This window comes from Desmodus rotundus, chromosome 10, assembly GCF_022682495.2.
Source record: "Desmodus rotundus isolate HL8 chromosome 10, HLdesRot8A.1, whole genome shotgun sequence".
NCBI classification, from domain to species: domain Eukaryota; kingdom Metazoa; phylum Chordata; class Mammalia; order Chiroptera; family Phyllostomidae; genus Desmodus; species Desmodus rotundus.
This window is the reverse complement of record NC_071396.1, coordinates 27,350,976-27,370,932: the sequence shown is the minus strand read 5'-3', so window position 1 is coordinate 27,370,932 and position 19,957 is coordinate 27,350,976. Positions and strand designations below refer to the sequence as shown.

The 19,957-nt window shown below is 47.5% G+C and overlaps 1 protein-coding gene across 6 annotated transcripts in view; it reads left to right on the top strand.

Annotated features, from left to right (window-relative positions):
* The window catches only part of TJP1 (tight junction protein 1), a 169,502-nt gene that overhangs the window by 112,204 nt on the left and 37,341 nt on the right, over nucleotides 1–19,957 (top strand). For all 6 annotated transcript variants that reach the window (XM_053912796.2, XM_053912794.2, XM_053912793.2 and 3 more), the window contains 6 exons: nucleotides 5,383–5,507; nucleotides 6,183–6,285; nucleotides 11,127–11,403; nucleotides 14,697–14,800; nucleotides 15,382–15,550; nucleotides 16,389–16,536. In XM_053912796.2, the coding sequence (XP_053768771.1) occupies nucleotides 5,383–5,507; nucleotides 6,183–6,285; nucleotides 11,127–11,403; nucleotides 14,697–14,800; nucleotides 15,382–15,550; nucleotides 16,389–16,536 (926 nt within the window). The remainder of the gene's footprint in view (nucleotides 1–5,382; nucleotides 5,508–6,182; nucleotides 6,286–11,126; nucleotides 11,404–14,696; nucleotides 14,801–15,381; nucleotides 15,551–16,388; nucleotides 16,537–19,957) is intronic.

Genomic DNA, 19,957 nt, shown 5'->3' with positions numbered 1-19,957 from the left:
GCCTAGATGTCAAAAAAATCTTTTTCTTTAAAATCTCGTTGTGTTACTGAATCTATCTTGGTGTTAGTCCCCAGGAGCTGGCATTCTCAGATAATGGGCAGCTACAGTGACATGCGTTCTCAGACCACTGCGTAACTTCAGTTAAAAATCAACATGGGGAAACTTTTTTTAATTATAGTTTTTACTACTTTTTAATTTTTTTAGTTGCAGTTTTTATATTTATTTCTTCTCTTCTTACGGCTTTGTTTTTCAAGGACTCCTACTATCCATATGTTTCTCTCCTTTGCCTGTGTGGTCTGTGTCCTGTCCAAACTGACTTTAAAATTTCTGATAGCTCTTGAATTCTGTCAACTCATTTCTGAGTGTTTATAATTCTTATTTATATTGTTTCATGTCTTGTATATTTTCTTACGCCTTTAGTTTGTTTTGTAATAGTAACAGTTTTGTTCCTTTTTTTTTTTTGAGCACTCATTCTGGTATGCTTACATTTTCTGTAAGGAAATCATTCCACCCCTCGTTATCTTTATAGCAATTTTGTATGGGATTTGATCCTGCCACTCTTTGCTTATTTTTATGTGAAATCAGTTTCTTTGGGTATTTGGAAATTGGCTTAGTTTCCGGGGGCGGGGGGGCTGCGTGTGCCTGCGTGTGCCTGCGTGTGCTACAAATCACACTGCTGCTTTCTGGCACTGGCTCTCTGTGCGCCCTATGTACACTTCATCTGGACTTTCGTCTCTTTACTTTGTCCCTGCTCTTCTGGTCCCGCTGAAGTGCCATGCCCTGCCAGCAGTGCCTCTGTGGGGCCCCGTGCTGGAGGGGCCTGGCAGTACTGCGCTGAGGACTCCCCAGGGAGGGCGGTGTCACCAGGCTCTGGGGCAGTCAGGCTCCCCTGCAGGCTCCTCCTTCTCACCTGCCGTAGGAGCGGGCACAGCCCCTCCCAATTTCAGCTGCCCTTCCCGAGGTGTCCTGCCGTTCTTCCCGGGGGAAGACCGGTTATTTGGGGTTCTCAGGTCTCGGGGGTGTGAGACACCTTATGGCTTTCCTCAAGTCTTGTGTTTAGTTGGTTTGTCCCCGCCTGCTTGCGCTTTGCACCTGGAGAGGACACACTGTTTACCTGGCTCTGTTGTAAATGGCCATGGAGGGGTTTGGTTTGTTGTGTGATTGCCCTGCTTGTTTTTATCGGGAATTCAGGAAAGTTGCAAATGCAGGCTACTACTGTGGCTGCAGATTTTTCCAGATGTCTGTGTTTAATGCTTAAATGAATGCTAGTTTAAAAAAAGGCAACTCTCTATAAAGGGCAATTGAGTTAAAATGAAATACTGGTTTCTTAGTTCACTGACATTGATCAACCACTTTGTGTTGGGCCCCTGAGTGCAGGGATGAACACATAGATGCCTACGTGAATCCTTCCCCAGTGCAGCCTTGACCCCCAGGCTGCTGTAACGGCAGTGCATGTGTCAGGTGGCCAAAGTGCGTACGTGTGCTCTGAGAGCTTGCAGGAAAGCTGAGATGGTTTTATGAATGAGATGACAGTGAACCTGGAATTTGAAGGCTGAGCTGAAGCTTGCGAGACTGATGAGGTGCTAATGAAGTCCTGGGCCAGAGGAGACAAAAGCGTAGCTTGGTAATGCATGGGCTGCTTAAGCAGGGACCTGGACTTCCGGTTGTTTAGAGCAAAGAGGGGTGCCAGGAAGCAAGTTGGCGTTCTCTTTCAGGATATTGACACTGAGGGATTTTGGACCTCTGGGCAGTGGAATGACAGGGATGGTGGGTTTCAGAAGAACCCTTCAGACGTGGTGGAGGGTAAACCGTAGTGCAGCGGAGGTGAGCAGTGTTCCCGCAAAGGCCTGATGAAGCTGAAGACAGCAGGGGGTGGGGAAGTGTGGAGTAGTTGAACCCTTCGAAGTCGTGGTCACTGCCCTGCTCTGCTGTTCACAAGACATTTAAGGCTGGGGTCTGGGCCCTGGCTGCCTGTGACAGTCACCAGTTTAATGGGTGCAGGGCGGGGGTTCAGACACCAGCGAGCGTTTCTGAATCTTTTCTGCACCTTTTCTGCAGTGATTCATCTCTGCAGCCAGGGCAGGGAACCAGACTTCCTGGGTAGTCGTTAAATGAGCTGTGGCAAGTGCTGATTCAGCAGATTTCACGCCCTGCTCTTGCGGGGCTGCATGGAAGCAGTGGCCTGGGCCAGACGTAATGCACAGTATACCCATGTATGGGGTAAAAGATTAGCCTGGCTGCTTTCAAAAAGAGAAAGAATGCGAAAGAACAGTCCCCTTGTCCACGACCCTGGGCATTTAGGGTCCCCCCCCCCCAGCCCTCCAGTATCTACAGTGACAAACAGTCTGCAAAAAATAATTGTATTTTCACAATTACAATAGGGTTTTCATACTGTTAGAGCTATATGTCTTCAGGTTATACTGTCAAAAGGTGAGTGTGGTGGTAATTTTGTTAGATAATGCCAAGTTTGTCTCCTGAAGGGTTGTAGGCCCTTCTGCGCCCGTCAGCAGCTGCGAGAGCACCCACTGCTCTGCAGTCCCCCAACGAAAGGTGTTGCCCGGCTTTAATGCTTACCGTTCTCTGTGTGCTTTCAATAGGAATTTCTCTGGTTATGAGTTTGAGTGTCTCATGTAGCTTTGGTAAATTGTTTCATTGTCTTTTGCTTATTTTTATTGCGGTAATGTTGGTTCATAACATTATGCAAGTTCAACACTGTAATTCCATATTTGCATACACTACGGTGTGCTCACCACCCAAGGTCTGGTTTCCATCCGTCACCATACAGGTGACTCCCTTCACCCGTGTGTCCTCCCTCCACCCCTCCCCCTCTGGTAAAAAGCAATCTGTTGTCCACATCTGTGAGTTTGTTTCTGTTTTTGTTCTGTTCCATGTACGAGTGAAGTCAGACAGTATTTATCTCTCCCCATTAGGCTTACTTCACTTACCATCATGCCCTCGAGGCCTGTCTGTGTTATCACAGATGGCAAGGTTTGGTCTTTTTTATGGCTGAGTATAGTGTTCCTCTGTGCATGTGTGTGCGTGTGTGTGTGTGTGTGTGTGTGTGAGAGAGAGACTTCTTTACCCTCGGTGGACACTTCGGTGGTTTTCATATCTTGACCACTGTGAATAGTGCCGCAGCTGTGAACATAGGGGTGCATAGAACTTTGTAATCAGTGTTTTTAAATTCTCTGGCTGTTCAGAAGTGGCATTGCTGGAGTGTATGATACTTCTGTTCTTAATCTTTTGAGGGATCTCCATCACTGTTTCCCACAGTGGCTGCAGCAGTTTACACGCCATCAGCAGTGCACAAGGGTCCCCTGTGTTCCGCAGCCTCTCCGGGACTGTTGCTTCCTGTCATTTTGGTAACAGCCATTTCACCAGGTGTGAAGTGAAAACTCACCGTAGTTTTGATTTGCATTTCCCTAGTAATTAATAATGTTGAACATCTTTTTTTTTAAGATTTTATTTATTTATTTTTAGAGAAGGAAAGGGAGGGAGAGAGGGAGAGAAACATCAATGTGTTGTTGCCTCTCATGTGCCCCCTACTAGGGGCCTGGCCTGCAACCCAGGCATGTGCCCTGACTGGGAATCGAACTGGCGACCGACCCATTGGTTTGCAGGCTGGTGCTCAATCCACTGAGCCACACCAGCCAGGGCACATTGAACATCTTTTGATGGACCCGTTGGCCATCTGTGTGTCGTCTTTGGGAAAATGTCTATTCAGATCCTCTGCCGTTGTTTTCATCGGATTGTTTTTCGTTGTGGAGTTGTATGAAGTTTTTAGAAACATATATATTTTGGATATGAACTCCTTATCATATGTATTATTTACAGATATCTGTTTCCATTCAGTAGGTTGTTGTTTCGTTTTATTGGTGATCTCCTTTGCCGTGCCGAATCTGTTTAGTGGGGTAAAGTCCCATCTGTTTACTTTGTTTTTGTCTCCCTTGCCATAAAAACATCGCTAAGGCCAGTGTCAGGGAGCGTAGCACCTGTGCTTGCTTCTGTGTGTTTTACGGTCCTGGGTCCTGCATTCAAGCCTTTAATCCACTTTGAGTTCACTTTTGTGTGTGGTGTAGGATAGTGGTCTAGTTTCATTCTACTTGCTGTGTCTGTACCTCTGTCTTTTCTGAACATTTCATGAGTCGAATGACACTGTGTATGGTCTTTGATGACTGGCTTCTTTCACGTAGCATCCTGTTTGCAAGATTCATGCATTTCATGGCATGTATTAGTACTTCATTTTTTATTGCAAATAATACTCCATTGTGATAACATAGCACATTTTATCTGTCCGTTCATCAGTTGGTGAACATTGGGGTTATTTCTACTCTGGGGTACTGTAAATGATGCTGCTGTGAGTATAAGGGTGTAAGTGTTTGGATGCGTGCTTCTGTTTTTCTTGGGCGTGTAGGAGTGGAATTGCTGGTGTTCCATTTTAAATAGAGTATTTCCTTTTGTCAGTTCAGTAGGCTCTGGGGTGAAAGTGAAGGTTGTGACAAGTGCCCTGCCCTGGTGGGCGTGGTCTCCACTGTCCACTAGGTGGCCTTTGTCCTCAGGCGCTTTGGCATGTGGAGTGGGCGGAAGAAAACCTTGTCTGATTTAGCGCTTCCAGGGAAATTGGGGTTTCTTTAGACCACTCCAAATCCTTCACTCCTCTCTAGGGATTGGTGTGGATTTCTTTTGAGATTAGGTAATTTTTTGAATAACCTGGAAATAATTTTGAATTTTTTCAGTTGCAGGGCTGTCCTTAGTCATTGTGGTAAAGATTTTCAATTCATTTAGAGGTATATATTTTATTATAATTTTTAATTAAAAATACACTTTAAAATGTTCAATATGATTACTGTATTCTTCCTGTTGTACACAGTGTGCATAAAACATTATAGTGTGCGACTTCAAAAGATTTTGGCGTGATTGAAGGAAATTGAAATAACACTTGATTTTCACAGCCGTTGGTGTTTTATTGTGCAAAGTGGCACCGCTGTGTGTGCGAGTGAAGGCTGTCACTCTGTGTGTGAGTGGCCCATGTGTGTGGGGATCGAGTTGGGGCACTGCCAGTCCCCTCAGGAACCATTCTGATAATCAGAGCTGTGACTCGGCATTTCAGTGTTCAGAATTTAAAAACGTATGTCAGTTCTTCAAGAACATTTATGTGATCGGCAGTTTTTACTGTTGTCTTGTGCCGTTTACTTTACTAGAGACATGCATTTCCACACCAGGACAGATCATTCCGTTGTGTAGTCTTCCAGGTGAGTGTGTGCCTCACAGATTAATGAGGTTGTAATGTTTCCACTTCAGTGTTTGTGGTAGTTTGCAGAGTATGGCATAACGAACAGTATTTTTCTTAACAGTAACATTTTACTGTAATGATTGCTCTAGGCTCCTGGATTCGGATTTGGAATCGCAATATCCGGTGGAAGAGATAACCCTCATTTTCAGAGTGGGGAAACCTCGATCGTCATATCCGACGTGCTGAAAGGGGGCCCGGCGGAGGGGCAGCTGCAGTAAGTGGGTGTCCTCCCTGGGGCTGCTGGGGGCAGGTCCTGGGCGCAGGCCGCTGGCACGCTGTTTGTTTCATGGCTGCCCTGGGAGGCCTTTCCATTCATGCGTATTTATTCCTACCTCGACCCTGAGCGGGAAGGAAGTGCACTCACCGTGCATAGCAGTCTCTATGAAAACAAAGATGGAGACGAGAACACTCCTGCTCAGTTTGGGGGAGAATCTGGCCTTTAGGAACCTCTCACCTGGAGTTTTGCTCTTCTTGTCAAATAAAAAGAGGCAAAGATACATTATTAACAAAAAAGTAAGAGCATAATCAGGTTAAGAGGAAGTTGGAAAGAGTGTTTATTATGCTGAACGGAGAAGAACATTTTCAGCTGTATGACACAGTGGCACTTATGCCCTGTACTCGTACCGCCAAGATTATTTTGTGTGTCGTGGTACCTGTTCAGTTTTCTGGGGAAGCATTAATGACTTTTAAAAATCAATGACGTGGGGTTGGTTACTTGCTAAACGTGCTTGTGGGTGATCTGAAAGTAAACAGACATTTCATCATTGATCTGAAGACAAATTAATTAGCCCATAATTAGAGTATTTTTTAGAAGTACTCATCTTGAAAATGTCTTCACAAATATATCTGTGTGTTTCTAACATGTTGCTTTTGTGACTTCTTTCCTTAGGGAGAATGACCGTGTGGCGATGGTTAATGGAGTTTCAATGGATAATGTTGAACATGCTTTTGCTGTTCAGCAACTGAGGAAGAGTGGGAAGAATGCAAAAATTGTGAGTCCCCTTCCCCTCTGATTTAGTAAAGGTGCCGCTGTGTTGTTGGCAGCGCCCCCGGTGTCGGGCGCGCCGTTCCTGCATGGGAACACGAGATCTGGGCCCGGAGCTCTGAAGGAGGCCGTCTTTTTATAAGAGTGTTTTTTCTAATACTGGTGATGAGTCTTGTCACCGTGTGTTTGTTTTCTCAAAGTTCACATACCGAGATCTTGTCAGTTGGAAAAGTAGACGGGTGACTGAGTGGTTGGTTGCCTCTCTGTGGCTTAAGGTTTCTTTCTCTTTAGGTCCTTAAGTTGGAGTGAATCTTGGCATGTAGTCTGCTTGAAACATAAAGGGTAGGGGAAAGGAGGTTTGCGGTTGTTCATATGGGAAATGATACGATAATTAATAAAGAGACAGGAATAAACTGTGTTTCGCATACTCCCAACTGTAACCCTACTCTGTGTTCTGTGAAAGGGTGTGTTGAATGGGCAGGTTTCACGCCGCCCTCGGACAAGTGCACCATCAGCTGCTTCCCAGTCATTGCGCAGGCAGTTTGAGGGGACAGGGAGTGGTAAGAGTTTCTTTGTAGAGTTGTTCAGGGTGCACTTGATGTCAGTTTCAGTCTACATGTAGGCTCTTCTACTTTGTGTTTCTCTGAGAATTTTCTTTTAAAGTAAGGGAAAAGTTGTTCAATGAACTCTAGATGTTGGCCTCCAAATAGAAGTAAAGTGGGCGGAGGCGATGTAAAGGTCCTATTTAAAATACCATCCACAGTCAGAAGTGCGGCAGCCTCTTCGCCCACTTTGCTCGTCCCCGTTGGCGGCCCCATGTGGCCTCTGAAGGGAATGAGTGGGCCACTGTTGCAGCCTCAGCTATGGTGCACAGAGTAGGAGGAGGAGGCTGGCAGCTATGTGGTTGTCCTGCTTGGTCCATTGATGACCTTCGACTTCCGAGCGGACACTCAGAACCCAGCAGAAAGGAGAGGCTGGAGGGAGGGAGAGAGAGTGCCTGTGCTTTGACCTCGGAGCTGTGGGGGCCAGCAGCGGTGTTCCCTGAGACCATGCCCCACAGCTGTGGGCCTCTCGCCTGTGCAGGGTGCAGCCCAGCGTGGGTGCGGCATCTCTCACACCCCAGTGGAGCCATGTTCAGTTAGTGTGTTCCCAGTGACAGACATCCCCCATCGGTCACATTCTCACAGCCTCACGGAGTCGCATTTTTACACCGTCAATGCGATTTTCAAACCACAGCGCGCACGCAGACTGCCTAGTGGGTGGTAGAGGCTTTCAGCAGTTCTGTAACGTGAGTTTAGTATTTACAGAAGCAAATTGCTAATTTCTGTAAATCAAATAAGCTTTCACTTCCTTGCCTTAGCTACTGATCCTGGCATCATCATCGTTACTCACCGTGTTTTCAGATGGTGGTGCGTGCTCCAGGTGAGCAGCTTAGGTAGATTGGGTGTGCTCGCTGGGTGTGAGGCTGTGAGCTCCCCCATACCATCACTGTCCCGCTTAACACATGTGGCAATTATGCGTGATGTTAACACTTAAAATTTTGGAACAGAAATTTTAGGGAAAAAATACCTACTTCAAAACAGTTTATTTGAAGACTCAATATAAAATAAAACAGTGAAATGCAGTTCCTAGAATAAAATATGGGGTATGTGCTTTTATAATTCTATCGAGGTAAATGCTTTCGTAAGCATAATACCAAAGGTAGGACCAAACAGGTGAAAGTGATAGGACAACATAAAAGTTTAAAAACTCCCATTTCAAAACAAAATGATACGAAAACCAAAAAATGGCCACCAACAACTTACACACACTCACAAAAGCAAGTGAGCAAAGCACCCATGCAGTATAAAAGGTCTGTCCAGGAAAAGTCCAGCTGTTGTTAATACAGGGAGAACAGTTGCATGACGGCAATGTAACCCGGCAGCCAAGGAGAGTAGACTGGACTGCGCATGTGTGAATGATGAAGACTTCACTATACTAACCAGTGAGGGCGGTGCACGCCATCGAGTGAGGAGTTGTGCTATGCGGCCGTCACAGTCAACATGACTAAGCAAGGAGAGCAGCGAGTCTGTGTCAGATTTTGCACGAAGTTTGAACATTCTCCATGGAAACTATTCGGATGATGCAGAAGGCCGCAGCTGTGGGCCAGGTGCATATAGGCAGCTTCATCACCACACACCTGCTCGTGCATCACGTCTTGTGCAGACTGTTTTGGTGAACATCAAATCCCCAACGTGACTCAGCCCCCCTACAGCCCAGATTGGGCACCCTGCGACTTCTGGCTGTTCCCAAAACTAAAATCACCTTTGAAAGGGAAGAGATTTCAGGCCATTGATGAGGTTCAGAAAAATACGATGGGGCAGCTGATGGCGATTGGGAGAACTGTGAGGTCCTAAGCTGCCTAGTTGGAAGGGGACTGAGGTGTCATTGTCCTGTGTACAGTGAGTGTTTCTCGTATCTTCTTCAATGAATGTCTTTTTCATGTCACGTGGCTGGATACCTTCTGGACAGACAGAAGGCTAACAACACAACACTCCGGTATGCCGATCTTCACAATGTAAGTGCAAAGGACACGGATAAGCAATAAGAAACAAAATGGGCAATGTATACACTCTGAGATGATCAGACTCACTTGCAATTTTAAACTGTTTCATTTGCACTGTTATGCTTAGTCTTACCAGCCTGGCAAAGGTGAAAGGGTGTTGATGAGATTAGAGTCTGAATGCCCTACTGCTTCCTGAAGGGCAGTCTGGCAGTCCACACGCCAGCAGTCAGTCACACCCTCTGACTCCACAAAGCCGTTCCCGAGAAGGTACTCTGAAGACCGGATCCCGAGATGAGACGCTCGCCAGGGACTGGCGTGGGTCGCGCGTGTGTCCAGTGAACGTGCACACCAGCGTGTGCATGGAGATAAGTTATCTCTAGGAGGGTGTTGGGCCCTTTCATTTGTTTCGTAACGCTTTTTAGTATGTTCAGAATTTTAGTAAAAGTTACACATACTCACTGCGTCACAAGCAAAGCTGTTTCTATCTTCGTCTGTCATTAAAATAAAATTAAGCATGTTTATGGTAGTTATGTTAGCGAGGAAGTACTAACACTTTTAATTCAATGGAAAAGAAGTCATTTACTGAGCCTAATGCCCAAAGGGCTCTAAGCTTATGAAAAAATAATTATCAGCAAACCACCATTATACTGTAAGGGCACAGGGAAGAAAAAAGATTAGTAGGCCGGGGAGGGGAAGGGGAAGCTGGGTACTCAGAAGTGCAAAAGCCAAAACCCATCTCTAAGGACCTTGAGGTTCTGGTGATGGCCAGGGACAAGTTAAGAAAAACATCTTACAATGGAAGGCCACCTAGGGCTTTACTCTAAACATAGGTGGCAGTGAGAACGTAACAAAGTAATGACATGACCCAGTCTCTCCGGATGTGGAACAAACAGCTGCTCTCTACTGATTAAAACGTCCTTCCGCCCCACCTCCCTGTTGCCCCCAGAGCAAAAAATACTTGGTCAGACTTCCAGAGTTGCACCTTTCCAGCTGATGGAGAGGAAAATCCATCCTTTGAGCTGCCCCAGATCCTTCTTACATGTACTATTCCAAGTGCATTACAGGTTTTAGACCTGCGTCCTACATCATCATTTCTATGGGCAAGTCTGGGGTGTAGAAATAGAATTTTCTTGGGTGTATTGTCCCTGTGGGGTATGTAGACTGAATATTTGTAGGGGAAAAACAAAACAGCTTGTTTGAGAGGTACGGAGAACTCTGTCAAGGACTGGATTTGTAGAGGAGCTGATCAGCGAGGTGTGGAAATGCAGCCATCTGAGGGGGAGGTATTGAGGACTGGAGTTTGTTGTAGCAGGTGACTGAGGGTCAGGAGGAAGCCGTTTAAATACTGCACGGGACGTCTCCTGCCACCGTGGGAGGTGGTGAAACCAGGAGGGGGATGGATGGACTGAGAGAACAGGAGAGGACGGAGGAATCGGAAGTGAGGTAGACAGGGAAAGGTTTCAGGAGACGAAGGTGTCAGAAGTAAAAGACAACGAGTGTACCCAAGGTCTCAGAGACCTCTGCTGAAATCCGGCATGACCCAGTGTGAGAAGGCCAAGTGCAGACCAGGCACTGGAGGCCACTTAATCAGGAAGTCATGCATGTACACCTTGAACTATAGAAAGTGAAGAAATACGTGGACAGGGAAAATTGAACCAGTCACCAGAGTCATTGAGGAAGGAAAACCTGAAGAAGAAATTTCCACATAGAGCAGAAATCACAGACTAAGGGATACAGGACTCACAACAGTTCATGTTGGTGCAGTGTGATGGGGTGTTAGCTCCAGCATGCTAAGTGGAATGTTAGCGTGGAGGGAGAAAGAAAAGGTTCTCTTTGAGGTCCAGCAGGACCACCGTGGGCCCTGATACAGAGGGATTCACAGGTTTTTAAGGAATCAAGTTGGGCTTGCAAGTTTGCTGTGATTTGGTAGCAGCTACAGTATATTTTTGGTATTGGAGTATAGTGCCATTTTTTTTTGAAACCACCAATAATTATTCTCCTTTAAGCTTGTGATAGTACACTTGAAAGATCTTTCTGAATTAAAGTAAGGACTTCATTCAGCCCACTGTTCCAAATTTGGCTCTTAAACAGCCCTATTGATCAGGAGAGCCGGCGACCCAACCATTACGGAAATGAATTCCTTAGTAACTTGTTATAATTGTGCACTATGTCTCATGATTAATAATTGGCCTAATTAATTAATATGGCACCAGAAAAATGTAATTTTCCTTTCTCTTAGGACCTGAAGGCTCCTGTGATGTGCAAACCGATCAGCTTTTTTTATAATCTCTTTTTACCTGTAGACCATTCGAAGGAAGAAGAAAGTTCAGATACCTCTCAGTCGTCCTGACCCTGAACCAGCATCTGAGAACGAAGAAGACAGTTACGATGAGGAGGCCCATGACCCACGGAGTGGCCGTGGGGGGCTGGGCAGCAGAAGGAGCGAAAAGAGCTGGGCGAGGGACAGGAGTGCCAGCAGGGACAGGAGCCTGTCTCCGCGCTCTGACAGGCGGTCTGTGGCGTCCAGTCAGCCTGCCAAACCCACCAAAGTCACACTGGTGAAGTCCCGGAAGAGTGAAGGTACTCTCCGCCAACGTGGTGGTCGTTTGCATGGGAAGAGCTTCACACTGGCTTCGGTGGGGGTCAGCGTGCCAGCCCTCGTGTGTCTGCTTCTGTTGCCTTTGTTGCCTTCGTTCTCCTGTCCCGTTGCTGTAAGGCCGCTCCTGTTACGTCAGGCTTCAGAAATCACCTGCATTCCCCTCTGGAATCATTTCGTTGTGGCAGATAGTACCTCAGATAGATTGTCCATGGTTGGACTTCGGGTTTCTTGTGAGTAGAACAGCCACGCACAAATCAGGCTAACAAGAAATATCACACTGTGACCAAGTTGCAACGCAGTGTTTTATGGGGAGAAATCTTGTATCTTGGAGGTGGGGTGGGTGGCAAGCGTTTTTTAAAATGGAGAGAGATTGGGGGGAAGGAGCCCCTTCTAGGGCATTTCTCTATAATGCAGGTCTTAAAAAAAAAATTGGCAGTGAAGGCCAGCTGCCTCCCCTCAATCACGTTTGCTAGAAATGACTGAATTGTGGCCTCTCCCTGCCGTGGACACATCTGGCCACTGCAGGAAAGCGTTTATGCCTGATCATTCCGACGGCAAGGTGTTAGAGCAAGAATCCTCAAAGGCTCGCCTTGATCTGCTTTGCCAGACCCTGATGTACCCCTTCCTAGTTCTCGCTCCCCGACCCACCTGCGCAGTGGGCTCTCCAGTCCCACTCTGCATCTCACACTCCCTCTGTGCCTCTCTCTTGGTCTGTTCTGTGCTGTTCCTTAAGCTGTTCGCGCTAAACCAGTGGAAATGGCCTGTCTTTACTTCGCTTGCCTTTTCTGTCCTGCCGTACATTCACTCCACCCTGGCTTTTGAAATAATGTCTTCTCTTGGCTTCTGTGATATGGCATCCTTTTGGGGTCCTCCCTTTTTTTGTATCCTTGGCAGGCTCATTTGCCTCATCCTACCCTTTAATGTTTTTAGACTTCTGTTCTAGAATCTTTTCCACTTAACAGAGCCTCTCTAGGCAGTTTCATCCAGGCCGTCTCTATCAGCTGCTGAGAACGGCAACATGGGGCTTCTCCAGCCCGAGCCTATGTGTGTGCCCTGTGAGCTCGCCGACTGCCAGGTGCATCCTCCAGGTGTCTGTGTAGGGCCCGCAGACTCAGCACACCTCAAACGAAACTCACATCTCCTTCTTATCCTGTTTCTTTGTCTTTCGTATGAAGCATTCCACTAAATACATTCCTAGCTACCTGGTGTCTCAAACCCGTCACAGATGACGTGGTAGTTATTCTTGACATGTTTCCCCTCACTGTCCTACCCCCCGTGAATACATCCCAGCTTCCTAAACACCACTCTTAACTGCTAGCTGCCCCACCTCTCTCCTCTACCTCCACCCTCATCCAAGCTAGTGTCTCTCTTTTCTTCCAGCTTTATTGAGGCGTAATGGACATTGTATGTAAAATTGTATATTTCACGGTGCACAACGAGATGGTTTGGTGTACATGAACCTTAGGAAATGATCACCACGATCAAGTTAATGCGCACACCTGTCATCTCGCATAGTTGCTGGGTGTGCACATGCGTGTGTGTGGTGAGCACCATCATCTCTTTGGCGGGCTCGTCTCATCTCATAAACTAGTGTCTGGATCCCTTTGAGTGGGTTCTGCAGACTCTCCCACAAAGGCGATCCTCTGTGGTACTGCTTGTCCTTTCATATCTCTCTCTCTCCCTCTCCCTCTCCCTCTCCCCCCCTCTCTCTCCCTGTCTCTCTCTCTCTCCCCCTCTCCCTCTCCCTCCCTCTCCCTCTCTCTCGACTTCGCAGTCCCAGCCACCCCTCCCCGTGATGTCAGCAGACCTAAGGCTTTCCTTCCTGTCTTCTGGCGCATTTCTTTGCCACCTCCCCACCACACATGCATGTCAACACATGCACACATATGTGCACGTGCATGCACTCCAGCCTCCAGGTGTGGTGTGTCTCCCCTTGAGTATCTCTCAGGTGCAGTTCCAGCTTGAGGACAGTCGTCCTCCATGGGGGGCCTCCCGAGCCCTGTGAGAAGGGAGACCTGTGCTGCCCCCTCCCCCCCCCCTCCCACACACACACTGCTAGTTGCCGTGCTGACATCTCCCCCTGCTGACCGTGGAATTCACCAGGGCGTAGCTGTGGTCTCTCTCACTTGCTGCCTTTCAGCCACAGTTCCATAGTTACCCAAGAGAGTACTTGGAATAAGTGAATAAATTAATATGTAAGGAATATTTGGGAGTCATCTCTGTATTGATCATTTATAACTCTTAAATCTTGAATATGGGCAGTCTTTTCCGTGCTCCTCTGTGGTACAGCAGCCATTTCTACAGCATGTGGTTGGTTGCCTGGACCCCCCAGGAAGTCCTTTTCTGTCCCTGATTCCCTTCCTGCCTGGAGTGCTCTGTGTATATTCCCATAAGTTAGACTACCTGGTGGAACTTCCATGAGTTTGCGTAGCAGGTCTCATCTCATGTTAGAAGGTTTTCTGTTTCCCATCTTGGGTGCTGTTTTGTTTTAAATGTGGTAAGACTCGGGAGTCCTTTCCTCCCTCCGGACCAACTAGACGCATCCTTTTTCTGTTGACAGTAGGTGGCAGTCATTGTTCTGGACAGTTTTCTGGATTCTCCTGGTGGTCCCCTTGGCTCCAGGTAGCCCCTCACCCACAGGTACAGCCACCACGGCCCCATTCTTGGTTGCTCGGCTGGCCGCCAGGAGGAAGGGAGTGGCATTTGTAACTGCAGCCCAGACCCCTGGCTAGGCATCGCCTTCGTTTGCTCCGCTGCCCTTAGTGGGTGCCAGTCCGCGCCCTTGGGCGTGTCTCCCCAGTGCTGCCTGTGTGTGGGGTCAAAGGAAAGAATTCTGCCGTGGGAGCTGGGAAACAGAAACAGTCCGGGCTTGGTAACGCTGGTCAGTGCTAGAATCGACCACCTTCCCAGACTTTGTCCAGACCCCAGCCGGTTTGCTTTTTAGAACTATAGTCATTAAAGCTTATGAGAAGCTGATGTGTCAGTACAACCTGGAGGGATGGAAATGGCCTTCTCTTCGGGGCTTGCCCTCAGTCAGGAGAGCGGGACACAGCACTTGGGTGGTCTTGTGTGGAACCTCGCGCTTGCCCTCCGCTTTTCCTGGGATGCTGCAGGCGTGCCGGTGATGGGAGGGAGCGGCTTCTTCGCTGGGCGGCTGAGAACGGCCTTGGTACGGGTTGTACTTCAGAGCTCTTCCGGCCGTGATTGCTCGTCCTGCAACTTTCTTGGAGTGCTTAGGATTTGACACTGAGGACATTTAAATGTGTTATTTCAGAATACGGTCTTCGGTTGGCCAGCCATATATTCGTAAAGGAAATTTCACAAGATAGTTTGGCAGCAAGAGACGGCAATATTCAAGAAGGCGATGTTGTACTAAAGGTATACACTATTATTCTTGCGTTTTGATGAACTGAAGCAGAAAACACGTTCCAGTGGGACCATAGAGCTTCTGCTCACATTGGAAGCGATTTTCCAAAAAGAACTGAAAACCAGTTTTGGGGGCTGAGTAACTTGCCACAGCCCCGTTTTCTCTGTCACCACTGATGCCTTTCCTTGTGGCACAGAGTCGTCCGGAGAGAATTAATCGCTGCAGATTTCTGTCAGTCACTGGTAGGGGCTGCTTTGTAGGTGTGTTTCTTATACAGTAAGTGGCTCTGACAGCTGCTCTACATACTATTGAAATGTTTACTTTGTTAATTTTAACTAATCGAAAGTGACGGGCTTTTGGGGAGGGGCTGGGGGATGCTAGTTTGGGTTTTCTGACAGAGAAAGTGTAGTGAAGATTTGATGATTTCAGGACGGAGGAAGACTTTGACAGCATAGAAAAGGGCGAAGAGAATGCTTGTGTTTTATAGTGAGCCGGGGAGTGGGATAGCCGTCCCTCTTCATGATAGACTCAGTTACCGCCTGTGCCTGTGTCACGCACTGTCAGCCTGCAGTTCCTTTCTTTTCTGCTGCAGATAAACGGAACCGTGACCGAGAACATGTCCTTGACCGACGCGAAGACGCTGATAGAAAGGTCGAAGGGCAAGTTAAAAATGGTGGTTCAGAGAGACGAGCGGGCCACCCTGCTGAACGTCCCTGACCTGTCCGACAGCGTCCACTCTGCCAACGCCTCCGAGAGAGATGGTGAGTGCCGTTCCTGGGCAGGGGGTGCTCTGAAAGGGACCCTTTCCTTACAGTGCCGGAAGGTTGGACGAGCTGGAGTGAAATGGTTTTCTGCATGCAAGCTGCCCCCAAAATCCAAGAATTACAAACATGTATATGGTTAATTTGACTTTTTCCAGTTTCATTGACAAATCACGAACACACATCATGCAGTCAGTTTAAGGTATATGGCATGATGATGTGACTTGCATATATTGAGACATGATTCCCACACTATGTTAACATCCATCATCCTTTACATACAATAAAAAGAAAAGGCAAAAAGGCTTCTCCTTGTTCAGAGAACGCTTGGAGCTGCTCTCTGAGAACTTGCTGTATGTCGTTCGGTGGGGTTATCTGTCGTCAGCGTCATACAGGGACCCCCCTCGTAGTTAGTTACCTTCTAACTAGAGGTTTATAGAGGCTTCTGACCACTGTCCTTCATTCCTCCCTCCTGCCGCCCCCAGCTCTGGTGACCACAAATCTCGTCTCTTCTCCGTGTGTTCTGTGGGGTTGGTTTTTAAGAGTCTGCATGTAAGGGCGGTCGGACAGGATTTGTCTTTTTCGGACCTGGTTCCCTTAACGAATGCTTCAAGGTCCGTCCGTGTTGTCACGACAGCGCGTGAAGTAGATGTCCTCCTGTGGACAGCACAGCAGCATTGATCAGTGGTGGGTGAAGTTACTGCTTAAATCAGCCATTTTACATGAAGTTACATTTAGTCGCTCATCTCCACTGTCATTGGAGTAATGCCTTACAGAATATTTTATTACAGTCATCTCATGGGAAAATAAATGGTACTCTCTTATTTTATTTTATTAGACATTTCAGAAATTCAGTCGCTGGCATCAGATCATTCTGGTCGGTCACATGACAGGCCCCCCCGCCACAGCCGGTCACGGTCCCCTGACCAGCGGTCCGAGCCTTCTGACCACTCCAGACACTCTCCACAGCAGCCTGGCGCCGGCAGGTAATTGTGCGCTCGGCGCGCGCAGTGGTAGTTTCGCGGGCTCGGCGCGCGTTTCTTGTCTTGCTCACCAATAAAACTGGAAGGGTAGGTTTTCTTCTGATTATTTTCTTTTGAAGATTACGTCTTTTTTTTTTTTTTTTATCAGTTTAGGTATTTCTTATCTAGAAAAAGAGGTCAAGTTTTTCCTGAGAGGGCCAAATAGTAAATGTTTTAGGCACGTGAACCGTACACTCTCTCGTACACTCTCTCGTCGCTACTCAGCTCTGTCATTGTAGCACAGAAGTAACCGGAGACAATATGGAAATGAATAGGCATGGCCGTGTTCTAGTAAAGCTGTACTTATAACAAGGTGGCCTGTAGCTGCAGTTTGCCAACCCAGTGCATCGCAAGAGGCCAGCGAGCGTCCATGCTTAACTGCTCGGGAAAGTGCACCATAGTGGGGGTCCTTTACTAGACCAATGAAGCTGGATGTTGTTTTCCCTTTAAAGATGCACCGGCATTCATGCCAACGGGTCTGCTGGGTTAGCTGCACATGGCTTACCGGAGCCAATGTTGTCTTTGGGGCCACACACACTTTTTAGAGTCCGAAGAGAGTGGTGACCCTTATCTCCAGAAAAATGCACATGCATACATGCATGTAGCATTTTATACATGATTTCTGGGCACCCCTGGGGCTTCATGGGCCACCCACTGACATACGGTTTGACAGCAGTCCACAGGGAGATCTTTTGGGGACACTTGGAAATTTGAGTGCAGCGCTGACCAGTGTAGGACTAGAGCTGGTAGGGGGGGACTTACCTGCACAGAGGTGTCAGGTCAGGCCACGTCACTCACGTCACTCACCGTGCTGGGAGAAACAAGGTGGAAAGAAGGCCAAGGACCAGACTGCAGGGCGAGGAGGCAAGGGAGCGGGGCAGGGAGGAAGCAGAGGCACCTTGTGTACCTTTAAGATCGCCAGGAACGTAGTGGCACGGTGGTTGTACACTGCTGTGCTTAGGTGTGCGTGAAGCTGGTGTTCTCTACATTTCAAATTTTAGATTCACAGATCACATTAACTCTGATTTTCATTTTCAGGTTTTAATGATTTTCTTTCAAAGTACAGTGCGTTACATGTGAAAGTGCTTTATCATAGACATGATTATTATGGACTGCTGCAGGGCTCTGAGTCAGCTCTCCAGCTCTTGCTGCCACAGCACAGACCCAGAGGTGTGACCGGTGCCCTTGGTGACTCGGGTGGCAGCCCCAGTCCTGCACGTTTCTCTTCTCTCCCCTGGGAGCCACGCTGGCTTCAAGCAGTTTGGACAGGAGTTTCTTGTAAAAAAGAAAGAAAGATAGATAGATTCATCAGAAATTTGGCCACTTGTTTTTATTGGAAGCAAATTCTAAATCTTAGAAAGTTCTTTTTGATCTCGACATTTCCTTTTCATTTAGATTTCCTAAACAGTTGGCATCTGTAACGTCAACTTAAAAGGTGAAGAGGTTTTTAAAAATAACTTTTTTCATATTATAGTAGGATGTTTTGCTTCTCTTGGGAACCTCAAGTATTCTCAGGGGTAACACTAGTGATACGCAATTTTCTAATAAAAAACAGAATCCTGGGCCCCATTCTCAGTTCATCTGAGAGCCTATTTTTTAAAGTTTCTGGTGTCATCCTCTTCCGTGCGCTCCCAGTTGTGAACTTGTGCTTCATACACGTGGCATGTGCTGAAGAAATGATAGTGCTGCCTCCCCCGAAGACCAGTAGTCTCCGTATTCTTCCCACATCTTCACGTTGGGGACTTAAGTCCTGAAAGTACAGTCAGCGGCCTGTAGACAAGATGTGCACTAGTGCCGGTTGTTTTAAGGTCATGCTTCTCCGCAAGTTCACGTGGAAGTCCACATCCGCACGGCTGACATTTTCATTAACAGGATGCCCTGCATTGGTGACAGGGAAATCCTGGTGTAAAAACGCTGCAGGACCGTCACACGGATTTTTACTTTCTGTTATTTTGTTTGTACGGGTGACTTTGTTTTATAAATGTTGGTTAAATTCCCTTTTTATAGAAGCGATACAAAATGACTGGCCCTGTGTGAGAAAAGGTCAGTTTAGAGTGTGAAGAGGTCTGGCTTGGTAAAATTTCTAGGTTTCTGTGTATTTTCAGACTGTGGGTCTCTGCGGAGGACAACACCTTCACATTGTCAGGCAGTGGAATGTGGCGATGTCCTCAGGCGTCAGAGCTGGACGGGCCAGTTGGAGCCCCAGCCTGCCACGGCTGCTTGCGTGGCCTTGAAACTGGGCTGTGCTTTCCTCTTCCCCTTGGCTGGGAAGCACACGTGGCTGAGCCCCACAGCATTGCGAGAATTAAATGAGTTGTTGCCATGCCCGACCCAGGTGTTAGTTTGCTATTATCACAAGGGGGAGGAGTGTCCTTTCACATCCGGCAGCACTTCATACTTGTGAGATCTCCTGTTGACAGGTGAGCTTGGGCTGTGATGCAGTGGTGGGGTCCAGGGTGGTGCAGTTGAGCAGGGATATTGGTGCCAGGATTGAAACTGCTGGCTTTTCAAGCCTCTGACCTTCTGGTGTAGAGAAAGGAGGAAAGTAAAGGCTAACTGCCATTTAACCCTCAGGGACAAAAGTCTACAAAGCGTCCCATTGTTGTCAGGACCTACTTGTGTTGCTCTGTGTGATGTTTTTACAGAGCAACAGTTACGTGGACAAAGGTCCGAGAAAAACACAGGAGTTCGTGTGTCCTTACAACCCGCGGAGCACCACGCCCTCGCTGTTGCTGGCCAGCCTCAGCCTGCGGTGCGCCTCCAGCCCGCTGCCGGGTTCTGCAAATAAAGTTTTATTGGAGCCCATCCTGCAGGACATAGCAAAGAGGTTGCAGCAGCGGGTGGAGTTGCCGAGCCCTAGTCTGGAATGTTAAAATAATTTTGTGTTTAAAGTAAACAGTGTATGTGGAAAGAACGATTATACGGATTTTCTGTGCACCTTGATGTTTGTTTTGTGTTTTATTCAGCGTTGTTTCAGAGCCCCTTGTGCCTGTGTGAAGAACACGAAGGGTTGACAGGGATCCTGGAATATTTAAGATTACATCAGGGACGCGCTTCGTGATTCTGCTAATAGCGCGGCTCTGGGCCTGCCTGTCTTACTGCCGATGCCTCCATCTCTTGGTAGATAACAGAAATGCACCAAATAGCATTGATGTTTCAAGTACTAATGGGATGCAAAACTTTAATAGAATGCTATGCCTTCCATCACCTGAAGTGCTAAGTCACAATAATTGCATGATGTGGTGAGAGGCAGTATGGTATGAAAATGAGTTGGAGGTAAAGGCGCTGGCAGGGGTTTTGTGGTGTGTGGGTCAGAGCCGCGTCACCCCACCAGTGACGCCCCGGTCATCATGGGGGGGCGGTCAGACTAAACTTTGTAACTGAC